The sequence below is a fragment of the Eulemur rufifrons genome, chromosome 1 (assembly GCF_041146395.1).
Source record: "Eulemur rufifrons isolate Redbay chromosome 1, OSU_ERuf_1, whole genome shotgun sequence".
Lineage (NCBI taxonomy): Eukaryota > Metazoa > Chordata > Mammalia > Primates > Lemuridae > Eulemur > Eulemur rufifrons.
In genome coordinates this window covers 54748553-54764134 of record NC_090983.1, presented here as the reverse complement: position 1 = coordinate 54764134, position 15582 = coordinate 54748553, and the positions used below count along the sequence as shown (strand labels likewise).

At 49.9% G+C, this 15582-nt stretch overlaps 2 protein-coding genes across 3 annotated transcripts in view; both read left to right on the top strand.

Moving 5' to 3' along the window:
• Positions 1–6047, top strand: part of METAP1D (methionyl aminopeptidase type 1D, mitochondrial) — a 76920-nt gene extending 70873 nt beyond the window's left edge. The window contains 4 exon segments of the mRNA XM_069471081.1: positions 3137–3234; positions 4531–4578; positions 5434–5512; positions 5627–6047. Of these exon segments, the coding sequence (XP_069327182.1) occupies positions 3137–3234; positions 4531–4578; positions 5434–5512; positions 5627–5705 (304 nt within the window). The 3' untranslated portion in view covers positions 5706–6047.
• Positions 6048–10902: 4855 nt separating this feature from the next.
• Positions 10903–15018, top strand: DLX1 (distal-less homeobox 1). Of its 2 annotated transcripts, XM_069471057.1 has the most exons (3): positions 10903–11385; positions 12040–12239; positions 13350–15018. In XM_069471057.1, exons 1-3 carry the CDS (start codon positions 11073–11075, stop codon positions 13602–13604), a joined length of 768 nt encoding a protein of 255 aa, XP_069327158.1. In that variant the 5' UTR covers positions 10903–11072; the 3' UTR covers positions 13605–15018. The 2 variants fall into 2 exon arrangements, with proteins under 2 accessions (XP_069327158.1, XP_069327168.1); XM_069471067.1 differs by lacking the exon at positions 12040–12239.
• Positions 15019–15582: the final 564 nt, after the last annotated feature.

Below are 15582 nucleotides of genomic sequence, written 5' to 3'. Positions count from 1 at the left end.
GCTGAAATGTATTAAGAAATTTATCTAGACAGCATTTCAGTTGAGTACAACTGCCTCATGAAAGGGAATTAAACAGAAGAAAATGGTCACAAGGTGAAATTCCTTAAAAGAGATTTTTCTTTCAACTATAAACCATAACTGAAACATGAACTGTAATGATACAGTATAATTGAAACCTAAATTCATAAACTACCTTTATACACCTTCCTCTTCTCCCTCCCCAAATATTCCATATGAAGGGCTTCAAATCATAAATGTGCTTGGGTTCATGGGTAGGTAGGTGTTGTACTGTCTTAAAGGACTTTAGTTAGAAAAAATCAGAAGAGCTAATACCAGGAGCGTTCTTCTCAGTAGATTTTAGCAAAGAGAAGGCAGATTTCATCGGTGAAATGTCCAGGCAAGAAAAGGGTCATGGCCCCGTGGTGGCCAGTGTTGGGGAGCAATTGTGGCACTTCTTGGACATTCCTGCCCGCTCTGCTATTTCCATTTCCCCCAACACACCAGCCAAGAGGTGCAGATATGCTCCACCTACCCACAATTAGGGTTACTAGCTCTTGCTTTCATGTTAGAGGAGTGGGATTTGCTACTACAAGTCACTTGGATTGTCTCTAAGAATCAGATTTAAAGCCTACAATCAGGTAAACAATCTTGTGTTCCCCGTCTATCCTGAAATAGTAGAAGGGGCATGCTTTTAAACAGTAATTAGGAACATTAGTGAGATTTTATCCTATTTAGTCCCAATAAATAGACGTTAAAAACTAACTACCAATCCAAAAGGAAAATACCCTGAAAAGCAGACAAAAGTATGTACTTAGCTCCTGGGAATCATGTATTGGGATGGGTGCTCAACCAAGGAACTGAGCAAAATTTGTCCTCTTTTTTCCACTTGGCTGTGAAATCCTCTAACCTTTGCATCCATGACACACAGATTCTGTGATCCTCCTATAGCCAGAAGTCCCAGATGGACCAGGGAGTAGATAGTTATAGGAGAATGCTCTCAGATCCTTAGCCACCTAGTAATTGCACAGCTTCTTTTATTATATGAAGACGAATGAGAGGTATGATGGGGGTGGGACCCCAAGTGTTTTTCCAGAATGGGCTTTCTTCCTTTCCTCCCATCGGAAATTAAAATGAACATTGCCATTGTAACACACATTTAAGATGTAGCCATGATACCTGCCAATCAGTTGGATTCTTTAAAAAACAAACAAAAAAAAACCTAGAGTTTTTTTTTTTTTTTAAAGAAAATAGAATAGTTTATATTGAATGCTCTTAGAATCATCGAGGTTTATTGGGACTAAACTAACATAATTTATAGGTTTGGGTAGAACCGATTCCTGTTAAAACAAAATCTAAATTATTATGTCTTATGTAATAATCTCTCTTCTATCTTCTATCCATTCTCTATCCTCACTTTCTATTCAGAAATTGTGTGGTGCAAATAGAAACACCTTGGGAAAGCTGTCATGGATATAAAGGTTAGAGGATTTCACAGCTGAGGGTTAAACACCCATCTCAAATAGAAATACCTCCTGCCCAAAGTGCAAAGACCAGCAGAAATAACCATAAAATAAACCTTAAGAGATGAAAACTGTTGACTGACCATTCCTGTCCTCAACATATGCATAGCTTACCTATTTCTGCATTATCAGTTACATCAAAATCAAATCTGACTAAGAGGCTGTCTGTTGCTGGTTATAGTGACATCCTGGTATAAGTGAAGATATCTTAAAAGTCTGGAGTGTTTAGAAAAAAGTATATAGACACAAATGCCCATAAGGATGCTGGCTAAAAGCCTTTGGGTTCATGTTAAAGTAAACCTAGGGTCTGTTGGAAACTCCAGCTTGATAACTAGAAACTTTGGTTCTGTTAAGAATTGAAATAGTATTCCTATAAGTCCCAATCCATTGTTATGGTTAAGGTTAGGGGCATTATGCCCTTTGATAACATGAAAATATAAATTGTTAATGATATATGTGTTCTTATCTGATGCTCCCCAAAATAAACATGTTCACCTGATTTCAACAGCTTTTCAAACTTTTAGGTGAAGATTTTAGGGTTGGATTCTATGTGCTAGGTTTCATTTATGTGGGATAGATGGAACCCAAAACATTTGCATGTAGAAGTAACTAATGAAGCATTAAGAATTAGGAATCACAGGCTGGGCATAGTGGCCCATGCCTGTAATCCTAGCACTTCAGGAGGTGGGAGGATCGCTTGAGGTCAGGAGTTCAAGAGTAGCCTGAGCAACATAGTGAGACCCCTATCTCTACAAAAAAAAATAGAAAAATTAGCCAGGTTTGCTGGTGTGTGCCTGTAATCCCAGCTACTCAGGAGGCTGAGGCAGGAGGATCGCTTGAGCCCAGAAGTTTGAGGTTGCAGTAAGCTGTGATGATGCCACTACACTCTAGCCCAGGCAACAGAGTGAGACCCTGTCTCCAACAACAACAACGACAACATAAAAGAATTAGGAATCACAATATTAGCTTTCTTAAGGATCCTTATGATTAAAAAGCATTCTTTATGAATATTATTAGTGTTGTAGCTCTTGAATAGAATTCCCAAATGATCACAAAGTTTTGGAGGGTTTCAAGAATGTTGACAAAGCAGATTCAACCTTTTGTGTGAATGTGTCTGTAAAATGCATAATGTTTTGAAATAGAGAAGAATAAAGGGAACCATAGAAGTAGAAATTCATATTTCTATATTGTATTTTTCCCCTCTGGTTCCCAAATTAGTAGTAATTTGAACAGTCTTTTTGTGAAAACCCATAAAAACCAGGCAGGTTTTTATGACCTGCATTATATGTGCATATATCTTGGTTATGTATATCAACCTATATGTGTGTATGCACACTCATTTGTTGTCTAGAAGGGTCCTTGTTGAATGGTGTACTTAGGTAAATGACTCAACCTACTATGCTAGATACATTCTTTCTTCATATATCCAAAGGGAGTTGTTACAAGCAACAGCAAAAACTAAAATTATTACAGAATAATGAAAACAATGTTATCATCTGACTTTAGCTATAATTGATTCTTTTCTTTTTCAGAGAATATTTTTAAAGACTTTTTAATCTTAGTATGCATTAAAAACATGCCTAATTTAATTAAATGTTTTTTGGTCACTTTTAAAGCAACATAACTCATCAGAATGGTTTGCAAGTCTGTCCATATTTTGTAGGACATGGAATAGGATCTTACTTTCATGGACATCCAGAAATTTGGCATCATGGTAAGAAAGTTAATTTGGAAGCTGTTTCTTGAATGGGCTCAGGATATGGCAGTTTTGCCCCTCAAGCTCTTCCTCCAACTTCAAATCCACATTATCATCCGTGTGTGTGTGTGTGTGTGTGTGTGTGTGTGTGTGAGGTTGGTAGGGGAGTGTCTACTTAATTTTAACCAGCACATTACTATGTTACTGGATTAGAGCCCAGCAGTTTTTTCAATCCCAAAATAAGGTTTATTTTGCTTTTTGTCTTCTCCTGAAGGGTACATGGCTGGAAGGCACAAGGGATATTTGTCTAGAAAAAGTTACTGAAAACAAAACACCACTGCATCAGTGTCCCAGCAGCGTGCACATATGACTGTTTTCTGTTTTTCTTTTTCTACCCCCATTTCTAACTGCTGACTGTTGTGGTTAAACTTCATTACATCCTACACAGCGTTGACAGCTGATGTATTTAGCAGCATGTACTCTTTAGTGATTTCTAGATTATGCCCACCCTGTGTTCCTTCCCTAGAATCGCCTGTTTTTCACTGCTTGGGTGTGCACCCTACGGTGAGAAGGCAGGGGTGGGCCTGAAGGGGTGAGATTTGGGTTAAGGTAGGAGACAGCTGTATGGACAGAGACATTCCTAGACAGGGACCAAAGGAAATTTGGTCCTGGGGTCTTGACCTGTGCATTTGAGGTCGGATTGGTCCATAGAGGAACTACTGCCTGGGACCCAACTCCTAGAGGATCCCTGGAGATCCAGCAGGTCAGAACTCCTTTCTGGCCAAAGAGCCTCACTTGAGGCAGCTTGGAAGAGGTCCAGGTGACAGTGCAGAAAGGGCTCATCAGCCCTCTGCCCTACCAGGTGCCAATACCTGGAGTTAAATTATTTGAAGCTGGGACCCTACCTCCTCCTCCAACCCACACAGAAGGAGGCTGCCCTCCCTTTCTATACTTTCCCAAAACTTCTTTCTCTTCTGGTAGTGATGGGGGCAAGGGTCAGGACCCAGCAGTTGGCCTGGAGGGACAGTGGGAGGGGAAGAGGAAGCCAGACATGTGTCTAAAATACCCAGGCTGCCCCTGCCAGGCCTTGGCAGACTCTTCTGGAGGGGCCTCGACTCAGAGCATAGATAGTGTTAAGACTGAGGCCCGCTCGGAGCCTAGGACTCTAGAATCCTCCACCCTTCCTTCTCCTCTAAAAGAAAAGAAACAAAATGACCACGTTTTTAAAAGGGACCCCAACCCCCCCAATCCTGTTACTCTCTCTCCTCCCCATTTTGTGTTCTCATCCCTGCCCCCATGTTTTTTGTTTTGCAGCAAATGACAACGATCTACTCATGGAGGAGGGCATGGCATTCACTATAGGTAAATGCTGAGCTCTTCCCAAGGCCATAGCTTGCTGGGCAGAAGCTGCAGTGCTGGCCTAGGCCCGGCAGTCCCATGAAGGACTAATAAAGCCAATCAGCATAATGAAATAATTCAGATGCATAGTAAATCTGATTAAATAATATCCTTGAGCCCCATCTTCCTAAATCAGATACTTACCGACACATTTAGGAGACGGCAGTCATCCAACCTCTAATTCTGTTACCAACATAATGTGATGCTTGGTTTTTTGTTTTGTTTTGTTTTTTCATTAACACCCAGTAACTAGAGGCGATTATGTGCCTTGCTCCTTGTCAGCAAGTGGCATGTTCTCTTTGGTGGCCCATGTGATTGGTGTCACCACCAAATTCCAATCACCTAGGGCCGCAAAGGCATCATATTTCTGACTGTGGGACTTAATGGGGAAGCAATTAGAGTGAAATAAGAAAATTGTTATTTGCTGATTAATGAACATTTTGAGCATGTTTTAAAAATTCAAATATTTTTAAAAAGTGACGGGTATTTATAAGTAGGACTGGTGTTTGGGTGGTTATTATCCACGGGGTCCTAATTAAGTCTTGATTAAAATGCCCTTCTTTCTCTAAAAAATTATGAACTAGGCAACTTCATACATTTTTGAATGCCGTAGTGTTTCCTCTTCCTACTGTTTAGTTTGTAGTATACCATGTAAGCAACATCAATTATCAGCCCTTGCAAGATGACAACATGAACCCGTGGGGGAAGCACTTGAGGGGCGGGAGGGAGAACCTTCTTATTCTTTTTTGATAATCAGACGAAACAATGTTTGACAAGAATCTGGTGAGGTCACTGCAGTAAATATTTTCCCTCTTACAGAGCCAATCATCACCGAAGGATCCCCAGAATTTAAAGTCCTGGAGGATGCATGGACTGCGATCTCCTTAGACAATCAAAGGTGTTTGCTTTCTGCCCACTGCTTTTAAATTGTATGGGAAGGGACGATTGGTCCGAGGGCGAGGAAGCTCGCGGCCCCGCGGGCGCGTCCTGACGGCTGCGATGTGTGTTTCAGGTCGGCCCAGTTCGAACACACAATTCTCATCACGTCGGGGGGCTCGCAGATCCTGACCAAACTGCCCCACGAGGCCTGAGGAGCAGCCCGAAAAGGTCGCCGAGGCCGGGCGTCTTATTTTTCTAAATTGCTGAAATCTAGCGGAAGAACTTTTAGAAGAAACGGGGGGACGACAGGTCGCGCGATAACCTACCTAGCACCTAATAGCGTCCTGGGAAACGCGGTGGGGATTGGGGACAATTGGAGACTCAGATCCGAAGCCCTGCCAGGGCCATGTGGCTTCGGGCTTGGTTTCCCAGCTAGGGAAACGCATTTGGAGGGGAACGGGGACGCCCTCGTTTGGGAGACAAGAGATTCCAGGAGAAGCACGGTTTCCTCTTTGTCTTACGCGGACACTGCCCAAGTGAAAAAATAAAAACTCTTAAACCCACTGTGCCTGCGCGCCTTGCGTCTCTGACAGTTAAAAGGGAGAGAGTGCGGGTGGTTAATTTGGAGTGTCTGAACTTTTTAAAGGCGGGCACACGGAGAGAAAAACTGGAACCTGTTAGCTGGGAATTTTTTAAAATCTGTTGAGGACGATCGCAGAGGCCAGCACCTGCCCACCACCCCCAGCCCTTGCGTTTCTTTGACCTTCATCCACCTTCATCACGGCTTTGCGATGAAAAGATTAGCCCGCGAACCGAAGCACTGATTACAAACATTTCCTTGGCAGTGGACCCTGGGTCTGGCCCGCAGGATTTTATCAATCCAGAAACGCGAATTTCCCTGTCCCCTGTGGCTCTTCCTCCCCCGCCCGCATCCAGCCCTCCTGGGCCATCCCAGAGGTTAAGTTTGAGACCCTCCCCACTCCCCACACCCCCTCCCACACACGCAGTCTAGACCGTTTGTTTCACTAGGAATTAAAGCTTCGGCCCCACTCGCTCAGAAGTGAAGTGTTCTGGCGGGTTAGCGGGCCGTCTAGTCCCTAAACTGACCCCTTCCCAGACTGGCCCTCTACGAACCCGTGCTGGGGCGTTGCAGAGTTCGCGAAGATCTGGTGTTTCTGAAGACCAGGTCCCAGCGAGAGGAGACACCTGCACATTTGGGAGAAAGGGCCTAGTTGGCCGGGCTGGAGCTGGCGGGTTTAACTCCGGTTCGTCCGGCGGGCATCTCCAACCCGCTTGAGGAGCAGGAATCCAAGGGCCCACGCTCTGTCTCCCCAGGCCCCTCCCTGCCCCAGCACCCTCCTTTCCTTGCGCTTGCTCTCCAGTACCTGTTCACACCTGGGCTCAAGGGTAGGGAGCGGCTGGGCCTTTAGCAGTCCACGAAGGAAGCCGTCCCCTTCTGGTTATGGTTTTAAGAACAAGCACAGTGAGGGTGTGGGGCGGTCACTGGTTGTGCTAACTCTTGTTTCTACTGAAGCGGGTTTTGCAAAGTTGCCTTCGGCTAAATATAGCTTAGACTCGAGGGACTGCCAAGGAAACATGGGCACCTGTAGTTACCAGGACAGGTGGCATTCATGGCTGGGACCAAGGGCCCGCTCATCTTTATGACACTCAGAGTGGTGGGTGGGGAAGAAGATGGGAAACTGAGGACAATGAGTGGGCTCCTAACATGATGAGTTCCAGCTTTTCCCTGAACATGGGATTCTCTCGGCTGCCCCCAGCCCTTCCAGCTCAGCTTCTCTGCGTCCAGAATGTAGATTTTTGGATAGAGCTGAGTCTGAGTCTAGTGGGTCTGACAGCTAGAAAAGACGAGGGAGGGGATGAGGATTTACAACATCCATAGAAAAACTTTAGATGTGCTCAGGAGTTGGCCAAGAAGAGGCCCAGAGACTGGGGTTGCTGCCCTAGAACAATCCGGCTTATCTAGAGAGGAACAGGGCCCAGCTGGCCTTGAAAAGTTTGCCAGAGAGTGACTTCACTTTTCTCCTAGAGCAATTGGATTACAACCATTAGTGCTGTATTTTATCTGCGAATCGGTTTACTACGAGCTTCCCCAAGGATGGTTTTATTAGGACCACAGGATTTTACCAACCACTGGGTAACACGCTGCTTGTGCAGCAATTATTTCGAGGTGGAGGTATTTATGGGACAGGCTTAAAATCCCACTTATTAAAGTGACTAACCTAAAGTGTGTGTGTGTGTGTGTGTGTGTGTGTGCGCGCGCGCGCGCGCGCGTGTGCGTGCGCGCGTATGTCAATACTGCCAACACTCAGCAGCTCCCTAGGTAACAAACTTGAATTAGAAGGAACTCCGTTTAACATGCTCTGAAATAGAGATTAAGAAGTAGATTTAAAAATACCTCGTCCACGCCTCCCTACCACTCTGCCAGCTGAACTGGCCCCAAACCTCACGCAGAGCCACCGGGATTCCAGCCAAGTGTGGCTACCGCTAACACCACCGAGGGCCACCGCGTCCTGAGGTGACCCCCCAGTAGGTTCTACTCAGAATCCGAAACCCTCAGGACAAATGGAAGAGTTTTGTTTCCTCTCAGAGTTGGGACAGGCAACGATCTAAGCAAACCAGAATTTCAGAACAGGTGTCGCCTTAGCAGTGGGGGTGGGGGTGGGGGTAGGAGGGTTTTACTCCAAGCTCACTGAGTACAGATGAGATCCCACATTGACAAGTTAGCTAGGGCCAGGCGGCTCGGCGCCCCTCCTCAGACCTGCTTCTCTGGGCTAAGAAATAATTTCAGCGTGTAGACACTTCCTCGCCCACACACAATTCAATTTTAAATTAAACAAGGCTCTGAAACCGTATTCCCGAGGGAGCGCATGCTAGACTTTTGTTCCCTGGAGCTAGCCAGGTCCCCTGCGCCGCGAAGGTCTTCGATCCCCCTTCAGATGTGGAGGGACGGAGCAACCAGGAGACTGCCACAACGTGCAGCGGTCTCTCCCCTTCCCCCACCTCGCAATTCTCTGGAATAAACTGTGCCTAGGCAGCCAGGCCGTCGGGTTTCCTCACGCTTTGCCCTGAGCTCCGAGAAGTCACCAATTCCGTTTTCCCAGGTCCCAACCCCAACCCCGCGCCCACCACGGCGATCACTTACGTGGGCAGGGCCCTCAAGGCGCGCGCAAGAGACCCGGGGCCCGTGCGGCATCCGAGCTGCTGTGCTGGGCACGCGGCAAGGCACTCCACACCCCAAAACAGGCACTAGAAAGGAGCAATTAAAACCACAAGTGCGACTCGGAAATCGGGACTAGCCGAGCGGCTCCCGGTGTTGTCTGGTGGCGGAGTCATTAGCTGGTTGTTGCCACAAAGCCTCACCGTGTGGGGTTCAGTGATTAAGAAAAAAAAAAATCTTTTAAACGTTGGCAAACCCGTTATTGGTTTGGAGAATGGGTTTGTGGTTTTGGGGGGGTTTTCTTTGGCTTTTGTTTTTCTTTTTGCTCCAACCACGCTTCCTGAAATATTTCTGCCCCCAGCATCATGCCCTTAAACCAAAGGAGAGGAATTCTGCGGGCACCCGCAGCTGCTACACAAGTTAAAAAAGAGAGAAACCCCCTCTTACTAATATCTGTAATGACAGCACCGATGTAATTTGTTTTGAATGTTCATTTTTATTGGTGTTCCCTCTGCCAAAATGTGCTTGATTACAGAGGTTTGTCCTGTGATCATTGCACACTCCAGACAGGGGAAGGTGCAGCGACGAAGGTTCAGCTCAGGCCAGATCAAATCCCGGGCTGTTTAACGCTGAAAGGCTGCATGTTGCTATTAGTGTTAAATATATGGCTAATTATGCGTATGAAAATTAAACATCAGTGTTATGCTAATGGGGCGCCTTCAGCTGCGGATTTGAGCACTTGAGACTACCATTTAATCAAATGAATCAGTAACTAATACATCTGCACGTGTGAACTTTCACAAGATCATTTCCCCGTTCCCGTCACACCGCTAAATTATGAAAGAAATAATTATCAACACTTTCTAATTACCTAACAAAGTAATTTGGGATTCACCGTGGGCTGGCGGGATGGGGAACAACATCCCCTAGCAGCCAGGGTGGTGTGCGCCACGCCGCGAGGGGGTAGCTGTGTGGTAGTAGTGGGGGGCGGTGGTTGTGCGCTTTTCTGTACTTAGCACCCCAGATATCAGAAGGCGCCTTGGCAGCTCTTGCCTCCACCAGCTCTGCTCCCGCCCCCCCTGCCCCCGGCCCCGTGGCGCCCGCTTTGGCCACTGAAGGTGAGGAAGATCGTGGGCGACAATGAGAGAGAAGTCTACACGCAGATATGCGAGCCCACCACAGGCCTGGTTTTGCTGAGGGTTTCGGTCCCCCAGGGACTTCGAAATCCTAGGTACTCTCACCAGACCCCAGGAGGCCGAAGAATGACCCCCTGGAGTCCGCAACTCAAGCAGATTCGAGCTCGCCGGCCCCTAGGCTCCACGCTGCGCTGCGCCCTCGGGGCGAGTGAGCCCGGGGCGCTCGGCTCAGAGGGAGTGGAGAGGGGAGGGGGGCGGAGGAAGGTTGGGAGGGAAAGAGGATGTGTTGGGGGAGGGGGCGGTGCGGCCGCCTTTCCTGGGAGGAGAAGCGCGGGTTTCTGGCTCTCCGCGCGCACTGCTTTAATCAGACCCGTGCAGCCTCGAGCTGGAGTGGCCAGTTGGGCCTGGAGAAATGCGAGCGGGCCCCAGGGAGCTGCGGCGGCGGCGGCGGCGGCGGCGCGGCGGCCGAGTGAGTTCGCCCGGAGGGCCCTCAAACCCAGACTCCAGGGATGTGGCACAGCGAACCCGGGCCAGAGAGGCGCGGCCAGGAGGCGCTGCGCTAGGCACAAGGCTCTCGGGAGGACCGCAGTCTGTTGGCCTCCTTGGGCGCCCCCCAGTGCGCGACTCCGAGCTCTGGAGGCCGCGGCTAGGCTCTTGAGCCTCCCTAGCTCAGGGCTGGACTGGATGGCGTAGACTAGAAGCGGTCCCGGGTCCCCAGCGTTGGGGGCGGGCGAAGGGTGGGGACAGTCGGGGAGAGGGCGGCGGCGCCGAGCCGCTAGTTGGTTTCTGGGGAGGAAAGCGCTCGAGGGAGGGGGGAGGCCGAAGAGTCGCGGGCCGCCCAGGTCCCGGAGCGGACGCCGCAGCCCATTGTGCGTCCCGCACCGCGCGCTCTGTTGCAGAGAAGCCCCGGCCGGGAAGCGTGGACACGTCTCTCCAGAGGCCCGGCCGCCTCGCCCGCTCTAGTCCAGCGGAGCCCGAGCGCCTCGGACCAATCCCCAGTGATTATGCAAGACAGCGGACCAATCAGCTCCGCCAGCTCATGAATATTTATGACCGTGGCTGAGTCAAAGCTTTGAACCGAGTTTGGGGAGCTCGGCAGCATCATGCTTAGACTTTTCAAAGAGACAAACTCCATTTTCTTATGAATGGAAAGTGAAAACCCCTGTTCCGCTTAAATTGGGTTCCTTCCTGTCCTGAGAAACATAGAGACCCCCAAAAGGGAAGCAGAGGAGAGAAAGTCCCACACCCAGACCCCGCGAGAAGAGATGACCATGACCACCATGCCAGAAAGTCTCAACAGCCCCGTGTCGGGCAAGGCGGTGTTTATGGAGTTTGGGCCGCCCAACCAGCAAATGTCTCCTTCTCCCATGTCCCACGGGCACTACTCCATGCACTGTTTACACTCGGCGGGCCATTCGCAGCCCGACGGCGCCTACAGCTCAGCTTCATCCTTCTCCCGACCGCTGGGCTACCCCTACGTCAACTCGGTCAGCAGCCACGCGTCCAGCCCCTACATCAGTTCGGTGCAGTCCTACCCGGGCAGCGCCAGCCTCGCCCAGAGCCGCCTGGAGGATCCAGGTACGTGCGCTTGCCAGGGAGAGGGAGAGAAGGAGGTACTAGGGAGAGAAGGAAAGGAGGAGAAAGGGGAAGAATAGAGAAGGAGAGGAGAGGGGGAGACAGAGGTGGGTGGGGGTGGGGAGGACGTGGGAGTAGTAGAGGTTTCAAATATCAATCTATGGATCCTTGTCATAGCAAAGAAAAATTTTTAAAAATCCACTCAATTTGCAACAATGCAGCAAAGGAGATAAATCCGAGAGCGTCTCCTGGCACTGGCTGGGCCTCTGGGCGGCTCGGTGCGCTAAGCATACAATGCCCCGCTGGAAAACAGAAACCCACATGTGCACGTATTAGTCTCGGTAATTATTTATTGCGTAGCGCTATAAACAATGTATGCAATTAAGGGTAATTAAACCTCAACTACCGTCTGCAAAAATAGCAAACTTTCCCTGCAAAGGCGGGAGCAGCGCTCCTGGGAATGGCCCCATCCCGCCTGCAGCAGCCCAGGACAGGCCTTCGGACTTTGGGAAACCCTTCCATGTCTTTCAGAGTTTCTTGAACGTTCTCTCCCCGTCCCTGCCTCTGCCACCCCTCGGTAGCCACTCACTCTCGTCTCTCCGTACTAAAGGCGGCCCCTCGCATTAACAACGGCTCCCGCTTCTGCTGTCCCTCCAGGGGCAGACTCGGAGAAGAGCACGGTGGTGGAAGGCGGTGAAGTGCGCTTCAACGGCAAGGGGAAAAAGATCCGCAAACCCAGGACGATTTATTCCAGTTTGCAGTTGCAGGCTTTGAACCGGAGGTTCCAGCAAACTCAGTACCTAGCTCTGCCCGAGAGGGCGGAGCTCGCGGCCTCCTTGGGACTCACGCAGACGCAGGTACCTCGCAGCTGCCACTCCGCTGCGCCAAGCAGGCTTCCCGCGGCCGGCCTGCGCCCTGGGCTTCATTTCTTGCTCGCTGGGCCTCAGGGTCGGGGTGTCACTGTGTGTGTGTTTGTGTTCACCCCTGGCTCTCAGCGTCTCTCCTTCCTCCCTCATTCTCTCCGCCCTAGCTGCTCTCTATACCCTGAGCTGTCTGCCGCCTGGCCCTCTGCCCCTGGACAATCTGATTAGGGCGCAGGAAGGATTTCCCCAGACGTTTTGTTTGGGAACTGAGGTCACACGTGCCTGAACAACTGGAACAATAGACTCGGGGTTTAATCCCTCCTTTGCCTTTAAAGTGTGTGACTAATCATTCTGGGCCTGGGTTCGTGCTTCTGTCTCCCTCCTCCTCCTCCTTCTCACCGGCCAGGGGGTGGGGGCGAACCTTTTCCTCCGCCCTCTCACCTCTCAAGTCCCAGATCTTCAAGGAGAAACGGGACTTTCCTTCCCGGATTTCTCTAAGACCCCAGGGAGCCCATGGGCATTCTGACCACCGCCAGCACGGGTTTCCAACGTCAAGTTCGGAATTTGGAGCAGAGTTGGGGAAAGCAAAAGGACCCTAGGGAAAGATTGGTTTGAGTCCAAAGAAAAGTGCAACAAAAGCTTGCGGCTCCCTTAATCCCCAACTCACTCATGGGCAGAAAGGACGGTGCAAGAGAAGGCGGGTAGCTTTGCAAATAAATTTCTTCCACTCCTTCCTAGGTTTTTGATTATTTTATTGATGTTGATATTGGAATTGCTGGCTGGGTGTTGTGCAGGCTCTGCGTCTTCCGCAGACCGTAGCCCTGGTCAGACTGAGCCCCTGGATCGCGGCTCGCCCCTCACCACAACTCCCCACTGGCTCTCTGAGAGCTGCCCCTATGGACCGGTGGCAGGCAGTCTGGCCTTGGATCCTTTGGCTCTTATGGGGGGGGGGGAATCTCCACCTCCGGCACGGAGCTGCCAGCTTATTCAGGGTAGTGGGGGGCTCGTATCTCTTACTGTCCTGCGGTCCCCTCTCTTTCCTCCCCAGACCAAGGGTAGGCTCAGTAGTCCCAGCCCGAGTCACTTTGTTGTCCGCTCTTGCAGGTCAAGATCTGGTTCCAAAACAAGCGCTCCAAGTTCAAGAAGCTGATGAAGCAGGGAGGGGCGGCTCTGGAGGGTAGCGCGCTGGCCAACGGCCGGGCCCTTTCTGCTGGCTCCCCACCCGTGCCGCCAGGCTGGAACCCTAACTCCTCATCCGGGAAGGGCTCAGGCGGAAGCACGGGGTCCTACATCCCCAGCTACACGTCTTGGTACCCTTCGGCGCACCAAGAAGCTATGCAGCAACCCCAACTCATGTGAGGTTGCCCACCTGCCTCCTTCCCGCCTCCCCTCGCCCGGGCCCCTTCCGCCTCCAGGTCCATCTACCCCGTCCTCGTGCCCTGGGCCCAGAAAAGAAGGGCCCAGAGGGAGGGAAGAAGAAGGAACAGTGAAGGCAGGATACCCTCCATCTCCTCCCCGCGAGGTCCGGCCCAGCGACTTCCCCTCCCGGCGGCCTTGCTCCAGCCCGAATCCCGGTTTGGGCCGAGCGGTGACAGCGGAGAGTGGCCTCAGAGGCACAGCCACCAGAGACAGCCCTGAGCAGCAAGACAAACCCATTCGACCCGACCCACCGACCCTTAGCTTTGTGGGACTATCAGGAAAAAAAAATGTAGAAAAAGCAAAAGATCTTTTCTGTCCTGTCAGTCTCTTGTCTTTTTTTGCTCTGTGTGCTGACAAAGTCAAGGTCCTCGTTCATCCGCTGTCCTCATTCTGCGCCCTCTGCAAAAAGTCACCAGATCCCAGCGGCACGGGTCCTGCCTGGCCGCCGGGCTTCTGATCCTGGGACGTTTTGCCTGACCATCTGTGTAGCTTGTTTGGGAATTGGGGGAAATTGGAGGGAGGGGGTTTTATTTATTGAGGAATAGACTTGGCCTGAGGCTGAGTGTTTGCCAATTCGAGATTCTGTGGAGAGCGAGGAACACACTGTTCAAACGCACTGTTTACTTTAAACGCACCCGGAAAAACGAATGAGGAGGACGTGGTGATTTTTAATTTATACCATAAGTTTTGTACTTTGCTGGTATGGAGAGTTTGGAGCCGGATGATTTGCATTTTTTACATGTCCAGTATTGATTTAAAAATTTTTTTAAAAAGATAAATGAAGCCAACATGATTTTCTCCTCCCGGGAGGAACTCTTGGTTGCTTTGCCTGGACAAGAAGAAAAATTCTGATTTCCACCTTGGGTAGAAAGAGAGAGGGGACCGATGGGCAGCGGAGAGAGAACAGACAGGCTTGAGTAAGCGCCCTAATTCCAGTGGGCTTTAAAGTAAGACAAAAGCAACTTTACAACAATTTCTAGAGGCTCGACCACAGAATAATGCCAGTCACCACCCTGAACGCACAGTCTCCAGTGCAGGATCAAATCACTGTACATATTATTATTGTTATTATTATTATTATTGTTCTGTAAACATGTTGCACAAGCTTAGCCTTTTTCCGTTCTGTTTTGTGTGGCTGTAAAACCCCATGCTTTGTGAAATGAGAATCTTGACATTTACTTGTGAAATTTGGAAAATGTGATCAATTGAAATCAACCGTGTTTGTGTTCTCTATGTCAAAGTTTAGTTTTATATTGAGAATGTTAACTTATTGCTTTGTATCTTGGGGGAAAAAAGAACTTTGTAAATAAGTTATAAAGTTTCTTTGAGACAGTAAAATTATGATTTAGAGAAAGAGCTGCTATCTCGTGCACTGTGTGAGGGTGTGCCCGGGTGGGCCAGACTCCCAGCTCTGGAGACAGGTAGCCCAGAGCGGCAACTCATGAGGACTGAGTGAGGTCACTAGCCTCCCACACACCAGGATATTGTCTGAGGTCTGTGGGGTGCCCCACTGGATCTGTTCTTCTTGCCTTGCTCCCTCCACCCCTAAGGTGTCTGAACTCTACCTGAGTTGGAGGGTTAGGGAGAGAGTGCTTGGCGAGGGTCCCAGGTAAGGGGGCTCAGGAACAGGTGCTGCAGGGCAGAGCTTGAGGCATAGGAACCAAAAGGACGGTGAAGACCGGATGAGAAGAGGTGAAGCCAGAGTTCAAAATCAGCCCGCCTGATAGATTTTAGTTCTTCCCACGCCCAGCCACATCTCGGGAGGCCTGGAGGCCAGGAAGCAGAGACACTCTGCTTTGCCACTAACCTCCAACCCGGATTTCTGGCCTCCCAGCTTTTGCTTGCCCCGAGGCGCTAGAGTCTGTCGCGGAAAAAACGGGGCCAGACGCCAGGCAGGGACCGGAAGGACACGTCTGCC